Raw genomic sequence first — 22,123 nt, 5'->3', positions numbered from 1 at the left:
TTATAAATACGCTTCAATTATAGCAATAGTTGCTAAATTATGGTTTTGAAAAATTTTCGTTCATGAATTTAAATATTAGTTTTTATCGTCCCCAAATAAAACCTTGCTTTGTCCTCCGTCGAACTTTTTCTACCAAACGTAGGGGTACAAATGAAGAATCAAACGTCCACGAGGCAAAAGGAATACAAGTTTATATAAAAAATGAAATGTCCTTTTAATAATGATTAATATCAAATCCTAGATGCCTTAAATTTTTCCTAATTAAGTTCAGCGGTGTACAATTCATTTAGCAAAATATGGTTCAATATCTTAGTGAATTAGGTGTTGAGTTCTACTCATGCGTTCCGAATTTGAAACTTCTTATCTGTCACATCCTGGTCCGGGCCCCCACCATATCCCGGGCTCGACTCCACCGTAGCACGATATTGTCTGCTTTGGATTCCGATCACGCCCTCACGGTTTTGTTTATGGGAATGTTATATTGATAAGAATTCTAAGACATGATTTGATAATTATTCTAGACGCCGATCGTTCGTAACGGCCATCATGCCTCGATTGAGGTCAGAGTGTGTCTTTATCTCTTAAATTATTACAATAGTTTCAAACTTTCTCAATAATAATAATAATAATAATAATAATAATAATAATAATAATAATAAAAGTAATAAAAAAAAAATGGTCCAATCAAAGAGGCGAACGAATCCGATGCTTGAAGTTGATCGCGCAACTTTTGCCATTCGCCCTACACTATATAAACCCCTTCCCACCAACACCAAATATCCATGCCAAGCGCAGTCGATTTGAAGAAAATAGTTAAGCTTAACTATTTAAATTAAGCTTATTATTGTGTTTTATCGTCATCTCTCAGAGACAAAGAGAAGAAGAAGAAGAAGAAGAAATGGGAGGTAGCACGTCACACTTTGAAGACTCGGATGAATCGGATGAATTTCCACGTGAACACAAGTCTCGCATCGTGGCCTTCCATTCCGAGGACCAATGGAACACCCACTTTGCTGCCGTCAAAGACAGCAATAAACTGGTAATTAATTATGTTTAAGCCCTTAAGAAGTTTGTAGGCTATGTAATTCAATTGTTTAAGGACATCCATTTTTACGTTGAAAGTCTCGAGTTCAAATTCTCCATTGTCGGTACTATCGTTTGTATAAAAGGAAAGCCATGGAGCCAACTGATTAATATATGATATATCAACTCTATTATACTCTACTCTGTTTATTTTAATGAAGTTGCTTAACTGATTAATATTTTGTTTGGATGGTGATGGTGATGAACAGATGGTGATTGATTTCACGGCTAAATGGTGTGGACCTTGTAGAGCCATGGTGCCAATCTTCAGAGAGTATGCTGATAAATTCACCGATGTTGAGTTCGTCAAGATTGATGTCGACGAGCTATCGGTATATATATGCATGAATACTACTCATATTTTTCTTTAACTTAATGTATATATTCCAATGAAAGATGTTATTTACACCTCAAAAAAGTTATGATGCACTGATTTCTTGTAAAAAATATAAAAATGGAACTCACAAGCCGGAAAATGTAATGACTTTTTTAAAGTATCAATAACATCTTCTTGAAATATGGATTTGATCCATAACTGAACATGACGTATATATATATCAGAGATGTTGTCTTAATTACCAAGTGACCAAGGAATACATCGCCACTCACCTTTGAATTTCATACCAAAAATGGAGAATAAAAGAACTTTTTTTTATTTTTTTTATCAACCCGTGATTTTAAATATAAATATGAGTGACCATAAATTCTCGATCACAGATGACAAAAAATGAGATTATTAAAATATATATTATATATATGGTGTATAATTGATAAATGTTTATGGATGGATGCAGGATGTGGCAATGGAGTTTAGTGTGCAGGCAATGCCTTCATTTGTATTCGTGAAGAAAGGGGAGGTGGTTGATAAGGTCGTGGGGGCCATGAAAGATGAACTGCAGAAGAAGATTGAGAAACACAGGAGATCATAATTAAGTTTCCAGAAGAAGATTGAGGAACACAAGAGATCATAATTAAGTTTTAATTAGTAATCAATGAATTAATTAACTGATGCTGTGGTTTCTTGGATGGTACTTATGTACTCACTTATGAGTACCATATATACTTATTTTTAGGTTTGGCCTAATCAAACACGTGTTTCTTGTTTTTTAAAAGTTATTATGACACTATGTTTTAAAACAATAAAACATGTATTAAAATAACATTGGGCCAAATCTAAAAAGTAAATATATAAAGTATTTATTAGTAAGTACCTAAGTATTATCTAATTAAAGCTCGATCAATAATATATTATAATGTCAACGTGATACCAACATGTGAGAGTGGAAAAAATAAAGCGAAAAGGAAAGAATATAGGAAAGCTGAATAAGGTGTAGAGTGAATAAGATTGATTATGTATTCTCTAATTTTCGTGATTGTCTATGATGTTAGTATTTCTCAAGTGTTATTTGACTCTTTTTGATAAATTGTAAGCTATGTATCAATAAATTTAGAGTAGTGTTATTCACACAATTAATTTTACTTTTCACATACTCCTCTTAATTTTTGGTCATCGGATTGAAAGAATTGAAGAAGATCAATGACCAAAACTAACAAAGATGTGTGGAAGGTAAAAATGTGTGTGTAAATATAATTATCCTAAATTTAATGGATCACTTTGTATTGCTTTCTTTTGACTAATTGGCTTCGTAAAATTCTTTAAAAAAAACATCGTAAACCTATTTTGTGGAATATTGCTACACTATAACGAAATATTCTTCATAAATTTTAAAAAGTTCTGTGTAAAATGGCAACATTTCACTATTTCGCAAACAAGTTAACAATAAAATGTGTTGAGTTTTGGCGAGATCTTTTGTGTATACATTAAGGACAATGTTATAATACATTTGGAAATATCGTCATCAATTGAATGACGTGAGTATTTCCAACGGTCCTTTTGTCTAGGTGGTTGGATTTCCAACTGTAAAAAGTTTGCAAATTTTCTACAGCTACCACATGGCAAGATTTGGGGCATCCAATGGTAATAGTTTTGAAAATTAATTAGAAGGCAAATTGGTCTTTATTTAAGGCTTGGGTGTTATTTATGATCCGATCACGGGAAATGAGATGAGTGTGCAACACATGTGGAATAAGATCACGTACAATTTGTCGAGCAAATTCAAGGCACATCCTAGAGTGAGCAATCTATTGAGTACGTACAGACATTTACGTAAAGATTTGAAAGCTTGGCATGAAGCCATTGCTAAAGCAGAAGGAATTTATCAAAGTGGCGATAATCTAGCCAACCAAGTAATAACATTTTATTGTTAAGTCATGTTAAAACATAATTTAGGTAATTAAAAGTAGTAATTTGATTATGTAATTTATTATGTTGTTTTAGATTTCATTTTTCAACAACTACAAACATAAATGCGATTCCATGTTGCCAACCAGAAATCGTTCACAAGGCACGAATGTTGGAACATTGTAAAGCATACTTCGAAGTACAAAGTTCTACCAAGCGGTTCAGAAGTTGTGTTGAAGAGACTCCCCTGCAAAAATCAACTATCGAAGAGTCGCCATTGGAGACCCTAATTGAATTGGTCGCACTAACTAAAGAAACCTCGAGGCTTATTGGTAAGAAGGTCACTAAGAAAAAAGCTACAAGAGGGAGTTCTTTGAATAATAATTACTCAAAATTAGTTAACGAATTGGCTCGCCAACATGCATTGAATATGGAGCGAGACAAGTTAACATATGAACACAACAAGACAAGGCTAGAGATGAAATAAGGGCGAGAGAACGAGAGTTATATTGGCAAAAACAGTAAGAGAAGAAGTATTAGGAGATCAGTCCCGACGCCTCGACGAGGAGTCCCCTAATTCAAAACATTTTTGGAAAAGTGAAAAATAACTTGTCATGAGTAGAAGGTTTTCTATGGAAGGTGAGGAAATTCCATACATTCCAAGGGAAGATGAACTGAGTCATACTAATTTTATTCCCTAAGTTAAAATTAATTATGTTTGTTTAATGTTATAGTTTTCCCTTGTATTTGAAATAATTTACTAGAGTTAGACTTTATTTGTGAAATAATGACACGTGGAGTATAAGACCAAAAAAACATAAAGAGAAAATAAAAAATTATATATGTGAATAGTAATCGTATTTGCCTTTGCCCTCCCTTTTTCCAAACGGGTGGACTTGCGCAAATGCAATGACTATTTAAAGTAATAGTAAACACAATCTCATTGCCCTTTCCCTTGTCTTGCCCTTGCTCCTAAAACTGGTGAACGTGCTCTTATGTGCATTGCATGGGTGGTGCACAACTTGATGGAAGCCAAAATTTGGGACCACCGTAAAGGTCAAAATAGAGATACCCTTTTATTAACCTCAATTACTTAATTAAATTGAGGAAATTGTAGCAATGATCCCTCAACTTTAACTCAATTGGAGTAATGGTCCATCAAATAAAAACTATTGGTCATTTAACTCATCAAAACGTCTAACTACAGTCTTTTTCGTCAACTTCGTTAGAATTCTGTCAAAAGTCGCATGCCACGCACGTGAGTCTGAATCAATGGGAAAATATGAAAAATCTAATGAGAAAAATTGTGGCAATGGTCCCTCAACTTTAATCTAATTGGAGAAATGTTCTCTCAATTTAACTCAATTCAGTAAAGGTCTTTCAACACTAACTCAATTTTAACCCAATTGGAGTAATGACCTTTCACACTAACTCAACTGTAGTAATGGTCATTCCTGGCCCACATGACTTATTTTAACAAAATTCTAACGGAGTTGACGAAAAGAATCATAGCTACGTGTTTTGATAAATTAAGGGATCATTGCTTTAGTTGAGTTAAAATTGAAGGATAATTGCTACAATTTTCTCAATTAAATTAGATTCCACAGTACACAAGGCTCATGAATTTGGATTTTATTCACAGAACTGTAAATTATGTGTAATTGTTATGTTCTGAAGTTGTTTTAGCAAAAACTATGTTATGTTATGAAATATATTATATTTGGCTTTTTAGCCAAAATGGTCCCGAAGAGTTGCCTAACTCCTTACCTTGGTCCCTAAGATTTGAAATCAATAGAAGTCGTCCCTGAGATTGTCCACCATCAATCATTTTGGTCCCTCGGTGAAAAATTATGTTAAATAAGGATTAAAATGACAAAATTACTCTCAATATAATAAACAATATACCAAGATGATTTAACAAAGATTGAGAGTATTTTTATCATTTTATCCTTATTTTATGGAGATTTTTCACTGAATGATCAAAATAATTGATTGTGAACAAACTTAGGGACCAATTATATCGATTTCAAATTTTAGGGACCAAAGCGAGGAGTTATGCAAATCTCAGAAACCATTTTAACTAAAAAACCATTATATTTTAAACACTTTGACGGTTAGATTCAGATTATTGTATAATTGATCAAGAGTTTAATGATAAAATATCTTAAAATATATTGAACTCCGAAACATAAAAAAAAAAGAAAAAAAAAAATCCGTTTGGTCATGTGATTATGCTGACTTTTAGTTTAGTTTGGATGCTACTAATGGTGAACATATGCCATTCTCTTTTTTTACGTCATGTGACAAAACTTGCCGCTGACATTAACAGCAGCCAACCCTCTTTACACTCTGATTGATGTAATTAGGGATCCCAGCGTTTACCTTTAATTAGAAAATGAAAAATGAGTGAATTGACTTGGATCCTAATTCCAGAAACACCACCACTCACTGTCTCTCGGACTTCTACTTTTTTTCTATTTCATCTTTTTGCGGTGTTCATTTGAACGTCTTGAATTTATCTGCTAAGAGCATATGGATAGAATTTGTCCTTAAAAACCGGCTTGTAAGAGAAAGGTGCCCAAAAGCTTCTAAACAACACTAGCACATATTATTTTTCGATACGAAGACAATTGAGTCTTAACATTATACTGCGCTTCCGTACGCGATAATTCTTAAACCAAAAAATTGACCATTGTAAGAATCGACTTGTAAGAAAAGGGTGTGCAAAAACTCTTAAACTATTATAATTAATGTCCTAAAAATATCCATAAAAGTGAAGAAAAAAATGTTTGATGTACTTCTTCATAGACGTATCATTAGAACCAGTGTCATCTCAGTTGGAGATATAATTACAATTTGATCAATAAATACGTTCTAAATACACTTTAATTATAGCAATAGCCGTTGAATTATGATTTTGAAAACATTTCGTCCATGAATTCGAATATTAGATTTTGTAATCTCCAGATTAAATCTTGCTTTGACCTTTATCAGTTTTTTTCGCCGTCAATTTTTTCTACCAAACTTAAGAGTACGAATGAAGAATCAAATGTACACTATGCGAAAGGAATATGAGTTTATATTAAAAGAAAATGTCCTTTCTATAATGATTAATATCAATCCTAAGGTGCCTTAAATCTTTTCCAAATTAAGTTCGGCGGTGTACAATCCAGAGCGTAGCATGGTCCTATCAAAGAGGACGAATCCGAGTTCATCACGCAACTTTTGCCCATTGTCCTAAACCACTATATAAACGCCTTCCCACCAACACCAAATATCAAGCCAAACGCAGTCGATTAAAAGAAATTAATTAAGCTTATTATTTTGCTTCATCATCCTCTCAGAGACAAAGAGAAGAAGAAGAGCAAATGGGAGGCAACATGTCACACATCCAAGACTCGGATGAATCTTCACATGGACACAAGTCTCGCAACGTGGCCTTCCATTCCAAGCATCAATGGAACACCCACTTCGCTGCCTCCATAAACAGCGATAAACTGGTAATTAATTATATTTAAGCTCCTTAAGGAATTTGCAGGCTTTTTAGTTCAATTGCTTAAGGACATCCATGAAAGTCTCGAGTTCGAATTCTCCTTCCTGCACTCTTGTTTATATATAAGGAAAGCCATAATTAAGCTCTGTATATGATATACAACTCTACCATACTCTATTTATTTTAATGAAGTTGCTTAATTGATTACTAATTTAGTTTTGATGGAGATGAACAGATGGTGATTGATTTCACGGCTACATGGTGTGGACTTTGTAGAGCGATGGAGCCAATCTTCAGAGAGTACGCTGATAAATTCACAGACGTTGAGTTCGTCAAGCTTGATGTCGACGAGCTACCGGGATATATATTTATGCATGAATACTTCTCCTCATATTTTTCTTAGATTTTACATATATATTACCAAGAAAATTGTTAGTTACACTTCAAAAAAGTTATTATACATTGATTCCTCGCAAAAATATTAAATGGAATATATAAGCAGGGAAATGTAATGACTTTTGTGAAGTATTAATAACATCTTGTTGAAAAATGGACTTGATTCGTGATTGAACGTGACATACAAATATCATAAATGTTATCTTAGTTGCCAAGTGATTAAGAAATACATGGTCACTCACTTTTGAAAATAATATCATTAATGATGGAAAAAAAATAAAAAAATTTGTCAAGTCGTGATCTTAAATTTAACTATGAGTGGATGGATGCAGGATGTGGCAATGGAGTTTGGTGTGCAGGTAATGCCTTCATTTGTATATGTGAAGAAAGGGGAGGTGGTTGATAGGATCGTGGGGACCAGGAAAGATGAACTGCAAACGAAGATTGAGAAACACAGGACATCATAATTAAGTATGGATTAATTAACTGATGCTTTGAATAAATTATGAAAGCTCGATTGGGAATATATAATGATGATGACGTGCTACCACTGTGTGAGAGCTGAAGAAATAAAGGGAAAAAGAAAGAGAAGAGGAAAGTAGAGAGAAGAGGAATTATTATCAGTCTTTTACTATTGGAATCGTCACAATTAAGCCATATTGAAGAGGAAAGTAGAGAGAAGAGGAAGGGAGGAAAAGGAATTTGGGCGAAAGATAATCCTACTCTATAAGATTGATCATGTATTCTTTAATTTTCATGATTGTCTATGATGTTTGTACTTCTCACGTGTTAATTTAGTTTTTTTTTTTTTTAGTAAATTGTGAGCTATGTATCAATAAAATTTATCACTTAATTTGTGAGCCTTGTATTGCTTTCTTTCGATTAATTGGCTTTGTATAAAAAAAAATTAAAAAATAAATAACTAAATAAATAAAAACTTCATAAACGTATTTGGGGAATTTCGCTGCACTATAATGAAATATTCTGCATGATTTTTAGGAAATTGTGCAGCAGCGAAAATTCCGAAAACCAGTTATCAATCGTGAATAAAATTCGTTGAATTTTCGCAAGATGTTTTGTGTGTATATTAAGGACAATGTTATAATACATTTGGAAATATTGTCATCAATTGAGTGACATAAGTATTTCCCTTTCAAGTAAAAAAAATTGAAAGATAAATAGAAAATTCCAACTGGGCGTACAATTTAGCAATAACGTAGTTCCGTCTATTTGAACATCTCTAGTACATCTATAATACGAATTTTAAGAAGTTTGTGGTGTGGCAAAATTTCCTCGAAAATATAACTTATGACATTTCTTTAATTTTGGAAAACCGATTAAACATTGTGAGTAAAATTCCATTTTAAAAGTGCAATTTTGAGTTTTTGCAAGATCTTTAACATGAGCATCCAAGGAAAAAAAGTGTAAGAAAAAAGTGCTAAGATCTTTAACAGTTATATAGGAGATACGCAATAAGTATATCACACGCATGCATGGGCATGGCCATTCTTGGTGCAAACAGAAGTAATCTTCTACTTCCAGTACTTATATGAACTCTACTAACGAAATAGGTTTGTAGCTTTTGCGAGATTCGACTGGTATGGAAGCAGGGACTGCTACCTTGTTTTATAGCTAGGGTTTTCATCAAATCCAGCCTATTATCGGACAGAATTTCAACCCATACTCTATTAAATCAATTAAAGTCCCATCATGATTCTATATCTTTGTGTTTAGCTAATAAGGGTCCTAATAGATTGCTTATAGTTAAGACTCCAATATATCTACTACATTAGGGCACCGAGAGTCCTTGAACGTCTAATGACTTGTAAACCAAGTCATCTAGCCTACCAATTTTTGGATTCCAACGTTCAAGGTATCACCTCCACCCAGCACTCTCCTCAGACCATCCTTCTGTTCTGCACTGAGCTTCACCGGAAAGACCACGTCGAACTTGATCCTAAGGTTTCCTTTCTTGACCGGATCTTTAGAGATGGGCATTACGCCATCACCTCATTAGCAACCACCTCCTCATGGCCAGGTTTGATTATGTCTCTCACCGGGATCATGAGAACCCTTCCATCGAACGTTGTCAGATTGACGAATGCTCCGGTGAGAGCCTCTAGTCTAGTAGAGATAATTTCTGAGTGACCACAAGGTCATTCCCATCCCTCTTGAAAGAGGGTGGGGTTTCTCGTCGATGACAAAGATGAGATCTAGAGCAGCCGGACATAAGCCCGGCTCTTGGCTTCCTTTCTCTGGGAATGCGATCTTTGTTCCCTTCTTCCAGCCAGGCTTGATGTCTATCTCTAGGATTTCCTCAATAGTCTTTGGCTTACTGCAACAGAGAAGTTATTTCAACATTATAATGAAAAAAAAAAAAAAAAAAAAAAAAGAAGCACAATTACTAGAGGGGGCAAAAATCTTCTGGAAAAGAAAATGCGTTTTAGAAGGGAGGAACGTATTGTTACATCCAACTAGTATAACTTGCGTGTGATCAAACTAAAATGATATGGACGAACATATTGACCTGACCAACTGAGATAATCCATGTCTACCTAATTACACACAAATTAATAACACATCATTTAGGTAATAACAAGGTAAGAAAGATCATGAAGCCTAAAAGAAATCTAATCCAAAATCCATTTTAAATGTTTCTTAATTATTCAATTTTAGATTGAATTAAAAGTCAAGATCACCCACCCAAAACGGCAATTTTATCCAATGTAACAGTAATCCCCCAGCTTATTAGATTCTGAAGTATATTATATTTATAAAAACTTTAACTGTTAGATTTTAATCACCGTATTATTGATTAAGAATCTAATGATCACATATTTTAAAATATAACGTAATCTGAAACATAAAAGAAATTCCATTTGGTCATGTGATTAAGCTGACTTTTAGTTTTAGTTTTGGTTTTGGAAGCTGCTTAGGGTGAATATATGCAATTCTCTTTGTTTTTTTACGTCATGTGACAAAACTTGCCCGTTGACATTAACAACAGCCAACTCCTCTTTACACTCTAATTGGTGTAATCCCAGCATTTACCTTCAATTAGAACATGATAAATGGTTGAATTGACTTTTAATAAGAGATCCCAACTCCGGAAACACCACCTCTCACCGTTTGTCATTTTGACTTAATAAATGTCTTGGATTCATTTGTATGTGGTTTAATAGAGTATTGTGTTTCTAACCATAATTTCAAGTTCGAACCCCCCCCCCTCCCCCCACTCGCTAATAAAAGTAATTTTTTAAAATAAAAAAAGAAACGTCTTGGATTCATCTGCTAAGAACATATGGATAGAATTTGACCTATAAAACCGACTTGTAAGAGAAAGGTGCCCAAAATCTTTTAAACAACTCTATCGTATGTTATTTTTTGATATGGGGACAATTGAGTAATAACATTACACCACTCTTCTATATGCAATAACTCTTAAACCGAACAATTGATCATTTTAAAAATAGGCTTGTAAGGAAAGAGTGTGCAGAAACTCCTAAAACTACTATAACGTCCTAAAAATATCCATAGAAGCGGAAAAAAATTGCTATATCTACCTTTTCGTGAACATATCATTAGAACTAATGTCGTCTTAATTGGAGATATAATTCACAATATGATCAACAAATATGTTATAAATACTTTATTTATAGCAATAGTCGTTGAATTATTATTTTGAAAACATTTCATCCATAAATTTGAATATTGGCTTATGTAGTCCTCAAATTAAATCTTACTTTGCCCTCTGGTCTAGAATTCTCACATCTCTTATTTTCATAGGAAAGAGAAAAAAAAATATATGAGAGAATCCTACTCCAGCCCTCTATCAATCTATTACGCCGTCAATTTTTCTACCAAATGTAGGGGTACGAACTACGAATGATGAATCAAACGTGCACTATGCAAAGGAATGAGTTTATATATAAAAATATATATATATATATCCTTTTTCTAATTATTAATATCAAATCTTAGCTGCCTTAAAATTCTTCCGAATTAAGTTCAGTGGCATAGTACAAAGAGGCGAAACGAATCCCATTCTTATATTTCATCACAGAACTTTTGCCCTTGCCCAAAACCACCATATAAACCCCTTCCCACCAACACCAAATATCCACGCCAAACGCAGTCGACTGGAAGAAAATAATTAAGCTTATTATTTAGTTTTATCATCATCTCTTAGAGACAGAGAAGAAGAAGAAGAAACGGGAGGCAACATGTCGCACATTCAAAACGACGAATCTTCACATGAACACAAGTCTCGCGTCGTTGCCTTCCATTCCAAGCATCAATGGAACACCCACTTCGCTGCCTCCAAAGACAGCAATAAACTTGTAAGTAATTATAATTAAGCTTTTTAAAGAGTTTGTAGGCTTTGTAATTCAATTGTTTAAGTAATAACTGATATAACAGAAATATAGTTAAAAGGGTATTATTGTAATTGGGTTATATGGCTATATAAGGGATTGTATAACTTTCATTTCCTAAAGTTCAATTGTATACATTTTCTCCAATCAATCAATACAATCTCTCTTGTTTCTCTCTATCATCTTCCTCTTCATCTGTACCAATTCTTCATCTTTTGTAATGTAGTTAATATAGTATGCGAGCACCAAGGCTCACCCCATGGATCTTGGTGATCGATTCCTCTTCTCTCATTACTTTCTATCTTTCTTCATTACTTTCTTTTGTTTCCGCGTATTTGATCGTTTATGCTTCCGTATTCATAGTTCTTATTTTTGGTCTCTGGATTTTTCCGCTGAGGGTTTTGTGTTTAGTTTTGGGGTTTTTCCTCTGGGTTTCAAGATGAAGCCGGTGAGACCAACACGGCACCACTACTTGACCTTCACATGGAAGACGTCGGCCCTTTCCTCTTCCTTTACCTTTGGAACAACCACCTTCAGCATGCCATTCTTCATCTCCGCCTTGATATTATCAGTCTCAAACACCTTCTCCGGCAGTTCGATTCCGGTGTTGTACCTCTGAGCCAGGAACAGAGAGTAAACTGAAGCTGATTCGTAGAACAGGTAGAGTGTCATCATGAACACGAAACAGTGGCGTTTAGGATTTCTGCTAAATCGACGGTGGAGAGAGGGGAGGAGAGCTAAAATTCGTAAGGGTTAGGGTTTTCATGAAGACTGCATAGTTTCAGAACTTGGGGATATGAAATTCGAAAGAAATTAGGGATTTGAGAGAGAGATTTAGGCTATGAACAGAGAGTGTCGGTCAAAATCTGGGTCGTCAAAAGATTACGGTGCCGAGATCCATCTTCTTTCTACTGTGCAAATCTCGATTCGGTGGTGATTCTTTCTGTTATTCGTCTGGGAATTTCTCTTCTTCGTTGCTGATTGGAAAGTGGGATCTTGGACTCTGTCGGGTTGTTACTTGTATCTGTCCTCTTCTTTATGCATATATGGTGTTTGTGGAATTGCTGTAGAAGATAAAGTGTGAGATTTTATACATGAGTAATTGTGAAGGCCATTGACATTAGTTGAAGAATGATGAAATATAGTTTCTTAATTGTTTGCCAATATAATTTTTTGTTGATGGTTATTCAAATTATGCTCTCTGTGCTCTATATCTGCCACTTTGATCCATGTTCTTTTCTCTATTGTGGACAAAATTTCTCAACTTTGTGCAGTCCACATGTTTGAAGAAATGCACAGCTCAAGTTGTTTTGTGAAGTTGGTGAAGACACATGTTTGTCAAGTTGTTTTGATGTTTTTTGGATGAATTGTCTAAGATAAACTATTGTTTCATTCAGTGATTTGGTTGGATTACAAGATTTCAAGAAAGTGTCATTCTTTCTTGATGGATAAGAAAGTATCATTCTTTCTTAGATTCCATAGAATTTGTCAAGAGTATCATTCTCTTGTTGCTTTAGAATTTGTCAAGAGTGTCATTCTCTTGTTGCCTTAACATTTGTGTCAAGAGTGTCATTCTCTTGCTGCCTAGAAGAATTTATCTGTTTTGATTTCTGGATTGTACTTGTGTCTTTCATCATGGCTTCACCAACGGCTAAAGTTGTAGTCTTAGTGATGATAATGGAGTGAGCAAAGGTTTTGGTTTGTGTCTCAAATCTTCAAGAAGCTACAAAAGCTCTCAGTAATCTTTTGGTCAGCAGTTATGTACATTAGGAGGAAGTTCTGAGTGGGTAAACTTGCCACCAGGTTTAACTAATTGGGTAGAAGAACCAATTGTAGGCATGATATGGACAACATTCTTTACCTGAGCAACCTTGAGAAGTGATGCAGCATCCGAAGGAAAAGCAACACGTGCCCCAGCAGCAAATGCAGCAGCTCTTACCATCCTATCAGCCTTTATAGGACTACGGTTTAGCTTCAATAGTAGTAAAATGCATAGAGTTACTTGTAATTGTTCCAGCAAGCTTGCTGTTAGGTTATTCCAAAGTTGGTGTAGTTAAAAGTGCTACAATGTTGGATCACCAACTTTATTCGAAATGGTTACTGTCAGCATCAAAAGTGGAACTTGTATCAAAGATGTGGGACTGAACATTCAAATCACTTTATATTTTCGAGATAGCAAGGTTGTCTAAACTATCATACACTACTCCAAACTGCAAAAGACGGGTTTGGGGTTTTCTGCAGCGTTTAGCTTCCTAATAGTAATTGCAGATGTATTTACAAAAGGATTGCACAGTCCATTGTTCTTGAAGCGTTGCAGACATCTTGATCTTGTAGTTCCAGATCAATCTCAAATACCTGGCTAGTTCAAACTTCACTTGGATACTCAAAGTTTAGTTTGAGGGGAGAGTAATAACTAATATAACATAAATATAGTTAGAAGGGTATTACTGTAATTGGGTATATGGCTATATAAGGGATTGTATAGCTTTCATTTCCTATCAGTTCAATTGTATACATTTTCTCCAATCAAACAATACAATCTCTCTTGTTTATCTCTATCATCTTCCTCTTCATCTCTACCAACTCTTCATCTTTTGCAATGTAGTTAACATTAAGGACATTCAGACCAACGTGTGAGAGTGGAAGAAATAAAGTGAAAAAAGAAAGAATATAGGAAAGATAAATAAGGTGCAGGGGGTGAATAAGATTGATTATGTGTTCTTTAATGTTCATGATTATCTATAATGCTTGTAATTGAGTGTTAGTTCACTTTTTAGTCATAAATTGTGAGCAATGTATCAATTATCACTTTGTATTGCTTTCTTTTTTATTAATTTGCTTTGTTAAATCATCGTAAACCAATTTTGTGGAATTTCGCTGCACTATAACGAAATATTCTAGAATTTTAAGAAATTTTTGGTGCGGCGAAACTTTCACTAGAATTGCAAACCAATTAACAATCGTGATTTAATTTGTAGAGTTTTGGCAAGATCTTTTTGTGTATACATTAGGAACAACGTTATAATACATTTGGAAATATGGTCAGCAACTGAGTGACATAAGTATTCCAGCAGAGCATAAAATTTAGCCATAACGTAGTTCTATCCATCTGAACATCTCTAGTATATCCTGCATGAAATTTAAAAAGTTTGAAGTGTGACAAAAGTTCCACGAGAATATAATTTATGATAATTTTTTATCTTCAGAAAACCCATTAAACATCGTAAGTAAAATTCTTTTTGAAAAACACAATTTTTGAGTTTTTGCAGGAACTTTGACATGAGCACCAAAGAAAAATATTATGATACACCATTAGAAATTAATCTCACAATTTATGGAGCCCCATTAGCATTTCTTACAATATTGGATTCCAAACATTCAAATTAGAGTTCCTAGTATGCACAATTCCACCATGGAAAGATAAAATATTTACATGATCTTACATTGACAATTAGGGTTAAATAGATTTGGTTTTTATCCCAAGCATATGAATTCTCATAGCCTTCAGGTATCACCTCCACCCAGCACTCTCCTCAGACCATCCTTCTGTTCTGCACTGAGCTTCGCCGGAAAGACGACGTTGAACTTGACCCTAAGGTTTCCTTTCTTGGTCGGATCTTTAGAGATGGGCATTCCCTCATTAGCAACCACCTCCTCATGGCCAGGTTTGATTATGTCTCTCACCGGGATCTTGAGAACCCTTCCGTCCAACGTTGTCAGATTGACGACCGCCGCGGTGAGAGCCTCTAGTAGGGATAATTTCTGAGTGACCACAAGGTCATTCCCATCCCTCTTGAAATGAGGGTGGGGTTTCTCGTCGATGACGAAGATGAGATCAGCCGGAGAGAAGCCCGGCTCTTGGTTTCCTCTCTCTGGGAATGTGATCTTTGTACCCTTCTTCCAGCCAGGCTTGATGTCTATCTTTAGGATTTCCTCAATAGTCTTTGGCTTACTGCAACAGAGTTGTTGCTTCAACGTTATAAGGCAAAAAAGAGCTACAACAGAGGGCAAAAATCTTCTGGAATAGAGAATGCGTTTCACAAGGGCGGAACGCATTGTTCCGGCCAACTGGTATAACTCGCGTCCAACATATTGTCCTAACCAACTGACATAATATCAACGTCTACCCAAGTAGACACAAATTAAGAACACGTTATTTGGGTAATATTTAAGATCATGAACCTGAAAGAAACCTAATCCAAAATCCATTTCAAATGTTTCTTATTCAATTTTAGATTGAATTAAAAGTCAAGATCACCTACCTAAAAACGGCAATTTAATCCAATTTTAACCATATTAACAGTAATCCCCCAGCTTATCATGCCTTAATCAAAGTCAACTAAACAAGTCAACAGACGCAGAACTCTCAATTAACAAACCATACAAACACATCACTTCCCGAAAATCAAAATCTCAGTTAACAAAAAAAAAGGAAACAAACTTTGCAGCAATTCCGACATATTAAAAAAAAAAAAAACCAACCAGAAAACAAACAGAAACAGAGTACTCACCCGAACCCATCAGGAACAGTTCTCGAAATCCTCATCTTCCTCCTCGCCCCCCTGTAAAGATCCTCCAAACTGCACACCAACTTGCTCTCTGTCGCCGCAGCCTTCTTACTCTTCAAATTACCATTACGCCCTTCGCCATTCACACTGCTCTTCTTGAACACCTTGTCCCCAACGCCGCCAGATCCGCCGAAAAACTCGGCGAAAATGTCATCCGGGTCGCCGCAGTTGAGCCCCTCCTCGCCGTAGATGTCGTAGATCTGGCGCCGCTGCGGGTCGCTGAGAACATCGTACGCCTGGCACACCTGCTTGAACTTGGCCTCCGCTTCCTCGTTGTCGACCAGGTTCTTGTCGGGGTGCCACCTCATCGCCAGGCGCTTGTACGCCTTCTTCAGGTCCTCCTGGGTCGCGTTCCGGTTCACTCTCAGCACGTTGTAGAAATCCACACCCATGTGATTGCTCTGATCGAAATTATCAACGGCTCTGATTTGATAGGGGATAGTCGGAGAGAAAAGCCGGATGTGGAAAAGTGGTTATCCAGCAGAAAGCAAACGCGGTTTTAAATTTGGCGTTTGGAGTTATAATTTTCAGTGTTTGGTGCGCGTTTCGTCAATGGAGCGGTGGTGGGGGTATTGGAGTGAAGGACACTGCGGGCATTTTAAATAAATCAAATCTGTAGCAGAACGTGCAGTGAGGTGGGAGCCTAGCAGACTTGAAGTATCTTTGTAGACTTTGTTTTATTTTTATTTTTTAAGGAAATATATTTGTAGTTACAGTTGCACAGATTCTGGTAGGTCGTTGGTATTGCAAATTTTTTATAGGTGCTGAAAATATAAGTGATTTGATGTATTATTTTTCGTGTTATAATAAAATTAAACGATATAAAATGATGTATTATAGTTTTATAGTACATTAATAAAAAAATCTACGTGTTATACTTGAAATGGTAATATTATGCGACTTTGTCTATTGTGTTGGATGTATATTGGGACCAAGGTGATTTCAAACCATACAAAGTTCGAAAAATACACATGTGAAAGTCCTCTGAGTACCCTTCTAATGTTTGGCATGGGTGTCTTTGTGCTCACAAAATATTTGATGTAATGTCTGCTCTACACATCTGGGCAACACTTGGCATATTGCGTTAAGAGCACTTGACAAATTCTCTCGATAGCACTTATCAGATTCCTTCAGTATATCTCGATATCTGTTTCATATGTGCTCAACACAGTTCAGTTGACGACAAGAAGTCCAACAAGTGTTTGATAAAATGTATGGGCAAATAAACTGAAATTGTATTACGTGCTTCGCGCTTTGTTTGTTTTAAAAACTTAAATCTTTAACACCAATACCCACAATGTTAGAATCTTAAATCCGTCAAGTCTTAATACATCCTAATGTTGGTCCACGTTGCAGAGCTAGATGAGTGATATTTGGGTGGCCGCTTTATACGTAATCTTTGCGTAACACGACATCGTTTTGGTGCTTTTTTAACCTCGTTTAAGTTGAAAATAGTGATTAATACGCCGGCCTTTCTTCTTTAAATATGTGACATTGTGAGTATTAAATTGTCAGTGTATCTTGTGAAGCTGTAATTTGGCGGTCGACATGCTTTGGAGCATTCAATGATTGTAATGAGCAAGAATTGTAAAAAAGCAGCTGGCCGGCGAATTGACTTATGAAAGTAGGCAATGACATATTATTTGCTTGCTTATGGGACAAGGAGTTGTTGTCGATGCTACTTGCAACCATGAGTGTAACGAAATGATAAAGAGTAAATTAGATTTAATATTTCGAAAAGTAACATTCGGAAGGAAGGCAGAATAATCAAAACACATTGAGGGAAGAAGGGAAGGAGGAGAAAAAAGGGGATTGCCACCGGCACCCAAAGTACATGCTAGGGCCGATGGCTAGGGCTTTTTTGTGCTTGTATTTTCTTCTAATAATCCAGACTATTTAGTAGTATAAAGAATGGAGGGTTATAATATCATTCTTCGTAAAATATTATTTGTCATTCTACGATACAAAAAACCTTATTAAGATTGATTATTTACAAGTGATTCATCATATAGTGTATTAGATCAATATAATAGTGACAGACTATTCATATGGGTAAGATATTGGGAAAGGGATCATCTCTAGATCCCTTCACTTAATCCATCAAGTCTGGGGATCCGGACCGTTGAAATTTGATCCAATGGCTACAAATAGGGGTCCACTTTAAAGGTTATAATAACTTTAGCCGTTGGATTAAATTTTAACAGACTGAATCCCCAAACTTAATGGATTAGAATGAAAAGATCCGGAGAATATCCCTTTGCACGATATTGGTTAGAAGTTTACAAGTGGAAGTTTGTTTGATGCCACGAAAGAAGTCATCATCCACGTCCAAATCCAATGGCCCAGTGGTGATATGGCGATGGCGGTAAAGCTACTTTTCTCTAACCGACATGAAGAAAGCATGGAAAGATGAACAGTTTTCAGTTTTCAATTACGAAATGCTTTCTCTTTAAGTGATTGTCAAGTTGTCTTTAATTTAGCTTTTTCCGTGATGATAAAAGAGGAACGCCAAAGCAAAGTGTCATCTATTTAAAGGGGAATGCCAAAAGTCTAAGCATTCGCATGGAAGATAAGATAAGAACTAGGGTTTCTTTAATATAGTGCTTTATTATTTCTTTAATAATTCAGACTAGTTAGTTCGAGAAATAAACAGTTATAATTGAATTAAGTTAATATTTTTTTTTTTCAACTTATCAATCTAATAGATAAAAAATCAAATTACTTATTTGTCCGCACTATTGAAGATAAACCTGTCAAAAATAAACATGAACTAAATAGGATAAAAAATGAGTTACAAAATGTTGATACGAGGGCTTAAAATTGCGCCACGGTTACTAAATGTTCTATAATGGATTCCTTCCTCACTTGACAAACATATCGTTTATTGTTAAAAACCTAGCTCAAATAATTTGACGCCTCAATATTGTTTGCATAAAAAATCGACTAAATATGCTGACTATAGTGAAATTTTATGAAAACTCCATAAATTTGTATAAGATCATCATTACGTAACGTCTTAATTTAATAATATAATATTATATATATTTTATATGTGATAAGTTTTCGTGAAGATGAACTCATTCCATCTACCACAACATCCATTCGAGGTAATTTGCTGCCACTCATAAATGTTTCTAGCAACCACACGAAAACAAGTTTTGGCAAAAAATAAATAAAAATAAAAAAGAAGATAAAACCGATTTCGATCTGCTTATGATTTGGCGGCATTGCAAAGATTCGGCAGCGCGGCAATGGTTCTGGCAACCACACCAACCCCACGTCCTCATCATCTCCCTCTCCCCAACACCAACAATGGAGACTCCCGCACCCACCACCACGCCCATCTCCTCCGCCTGCTGAACGAATGCACGGACATGTCACAGCTCAAGCAAATCCACGCCCACACATTGCGCACCACATTGTCCACCAACCCCCACACCCTCTTCCTCCACAGCCGAATCCTGCATTTCTCCTCCCTCGCTGACATCAACTACGCGTTTCGGGTTTTCGACCAGATCGAAAAACCCAATTCGTTTATGTGGAACACTCTCCTCCGGGCCTGCGCTCGAAGCTCCGAGCACGAAGAGCAGGCAATACTGTTTTACTGCAAAATGCTGGAAGAAGGGGATGTTTTTCCCGACGAATATACTTTCCCGTTTGTTCTCAGAGCTTGTGCGTACTTGTTTGCCTTGTCTGAAGGGAAACAAGCGCATGGAAACGCTGTGAAACTTGGGTTTGATTCGGATGTGTATGTAAGCAACAGTTTGATTCATCTGTATGCGTCTTGTGGGTGTTTGGAGTTGGCAGAGAAGGTGTTTGAGGAAATGCGCGAAAGAAGAAGCATTGTGTCGTGGAATGTTATGATTGACTCGTATGTTCGGGCTGGGGAGTTTGAGACTGCGCTGAAGGTGTTTGGTGAAATGCAGAAGGTGTTTGAGCCTGATGGGTACACAATGCAAAGCGTTATAAATGCTTGCGCTGGGTTAGGGGCTTTGTATTTGGGGATGTGGGCTCATGGTTATGTGTTAAGGAAGTGCGACAGTAATGTAGCTAGCGATGTTTTGATCAATTCTTCGTTGGTTGATATGTATTGCAAATGCGGGTCCTTGAAACTTGCTCAGCAAGTATTCGATAGGATGCCTAAACGCGATGTAACTTTGTGGAATTATATGATTCTAGGGCTCGCCCTGCACGGGCAAGCTGAGGCAGCTTTGAAATGTTTTGATTGTTTGGTTGAAACGGAAAGCTTTGCGCCCAATTCTATCACATTTGTCGGAGTTCTGAGTGCATGTAATCACAGAGGAATGGTTGAAGAAGGCCGTAGGTTTTTTGATATGATGGTAAAGGACTACAGGATTGAACCAAGGCTAGAACACTACGGATGCCTAGTTGATCTTCTGGCACGTGCAGGTTTCATCGACGAAGCTTTGAATTTGGTAACAACAATGCCTGTTAAACCCGACACTGTAATATGGAGGAGTCTTCTCGATGCTTGTAGCAAGCAACACGAAGCTAGCATTGAGCTAAGCGAAGAAGTGGCCAGGCAGATCCTCGAGTCCTCAGAAGGGGATGCTTCTAGTGGTGTTTATGTGCTCTTGTCAAGAATCTACGCCTCAGCTAGCCGTTGGAATGATGTCGGATCAATTAGGAAACTAATGGCGGAGGACGGCATAACAAAAGAGCCGGGGTGTAGTTTGATAGAGATTGATGGTATAACCCACGAGTTTTTTGCTGGAGACACATCGCATCCTCGCAGTAGAGAAATTTTTCGGGTCCTTGATACGATCAAAGAGAAGCTGGAGGCAGTAGGTTATGCGCCGGAATGTTCCCAAGGAGATTTGATTGATGAAAAACGATGGCAATCGGTTGGTGTTGGGCTGCACAGCGAGAGAATAGCCATTGCCTTTGGACTGTTGAACTTAAAGTCTGGCGTGCCCATACGTATATTTAAGAATCTGCGGATATGCAACGATTGCCATAAGGTGACCAAATTAATTTCTGAATTATTTGACGTGGAGATTATCATGAGAGATCGTGCTCGATTCCATCATTTTAAAGATGGCGTCTGCTCTTGTATGGATTATTGGTAGCTTTTTGCTCTTGTATTGTATCACCAGTGCCATGTAAATAGAAAAATGCTATGGAGACTGCTCAAAAGTGGTACTTTTCTTAACTCTCTGCCACCTCATGTTTTTATTACAATGTTTTGTAAAGTTGGCATGGAAATTAACGTTAATTGTGAGGTGGTAGACAGTCTTCGGAGAATCCCACTTTGATTAGCATTTCTTCCAATATTTTGAGATTAGCAAATCCTACGAGACAACATACTAATTGGCAAGAATGCACCGAAGTGGATTTGAGATACTACAAACCCTAATTGACTTTTGAGTAGAGATGTCAAGCTTACATGGTCTTAACGAGCTTATCAAAGGTCAATAACTTGATCCTGTCAATAATACTATGTACACAAATATTTCTTTAGACCACTCGAAATTCACACAAAAATTTCTGTAGACCACTCAAAATTCAAAAAATATACATGTGAAGATCGTCTCAAGATCCTTCAAATATTAGTACGCGTTCTTTTTGTGCTTACCAAGTATTTGATATAATGCCTATTATACATATCTTGACAGATTGCGTCAGCAACACTCGACAAATTTTATGAGTGTTTTTATTATTACTCTTCAGGTTGTTTCTTTTTGACATGTTCACAATATGTTTTGATTAACGATAATAAACCTACAAAGTGTTCAGCAAAAAGCCTTGGTGAATAAAGTAAAACATTTTACACGCTTGGCGCTAACACCAAAACTCCCTAACGTTCAAATCTGCATGGCAGTGTGTACACGTCATGGATTATTGGGAGAAGAGATCCTCTTCCACCAAGATCATCGAATTATGTGATTCAGACCTTTCAAATTTCATCTATCTATTCACCTATTTTAACGCCTTAAAAGCTATAATA

At 36.1% G+C, this 22,123-nt stretch overlaps 4 protein-coding genes across 4 annotated transcripts; 3 read left to right on the top strand and 1 right to left on the bottom strand.

Annotated features, from left to right (window-relative positions):
• Positions 1 to 778: 778 nt before the first annotated feature.
• Positions 779 to 2,553, top strand: LOC137738120 (thioredoxin H-type). Its single transcript, XM_068477745.2, has 3 exons — positions 779 to 1,039; positions 1,293 to 1,415; positions 1,878 to 2,553. Exons 1-3 carry the CDS (start codon positions 899 to 901, stop codon positions 2,010 to 2,012), a joined length of 399 nt encoding a protein of 132 aa, XP_068333846.2. The 5' UTR covers positions 779 to 898; the 3' UTR covers positions 2,013 to 2,553.
• A 4,067-nt stretch (positions 2,554 to 6,620) lies between these two features.
• LOC137736420 (thioredoxin H2-like) lies at positions 6,621 to 8,012 on the top strand. The gene is made up of 3 exons (XM_068475690.2): positions 6,621 to 6,825; positions 7,054 to 7,175; positions 7,546 to 8,012. The coding sequence occupies exons 1-3, from the start codon at positions 6,694 to 6,696 to the stop codon at positions 7,679 to 7,681; spliced, it is 390 nt and encodes a 129-aa protein (XP_068331791.1). The 5' UTR covers positions 6,621 to 6,693; the 3' UTR covers positions 7,682 to 8,012.
• A 6,887-nt stretch (positions 8,013 to 14,899) lies between these two features.
• LOC137737414 (uncharacterized) lies at positions 14,900 to 16,782 on the bottom strand. Its single transcript, XM_068476874.2, has 2 exons — positions 16,099 to 16,782; positions 14,900 to 15,539 (listed from the first exon to the last, which is right to left on the bottom strand). The coding sequence occupies exons 1-2, from the start codon at positions 16,545 to 16,547 to the stop codon at positions 15,092 to 15,094; spliced, it is 897 nt and encodes a 298-aa protein (XP_068332975.2). The 5' UTR covers positions 16,548 to 16,782; the 3' UTR covers positions 14,900 to 15,091.
• Positions 16,783 to 19,227: 2,445 nt separating this feature from the next.
• On the top strand, positions 19,228 to 21,493 carry CRR28 (Tetratricopeptide repeat (TPR)-like superfamily protein). Its single transcript, XM_068477927.2, has one exon. The coding sequence runs from the start codon at positions 19,407 to 19,409 to the stop codon at positions 21,243 to 21,245; it is 1,839 nt and encodes a 612-aa protein (XP_068334028.2). The 5' UTR covers positions 19,228 to 19,406; the 3' UTR covers positions 21,246 to 21,493.
• The last annotated feature ends 630 nt before the right edge of the window (positions 21,494 to 22,123 follow it).

The sequence above is a fragment of the Pyrus communis genome, chromosome 13 (assembly GCF_041283825.1).
Source record: "Pyrus communis isolate YQ-2024b chromosome 13, ASM4128382v1, whole genome shotgun sequence".
Lineage (NCBI taxonomy): Eukaryota > Viridiplantae > Streptophyta > Magnoliopsida > Rosales > Rosaceae > Pyrus > Pyrus communis.
This window is presented reverse-complemented; position numbering and strand designations above follow the sequence as displayed.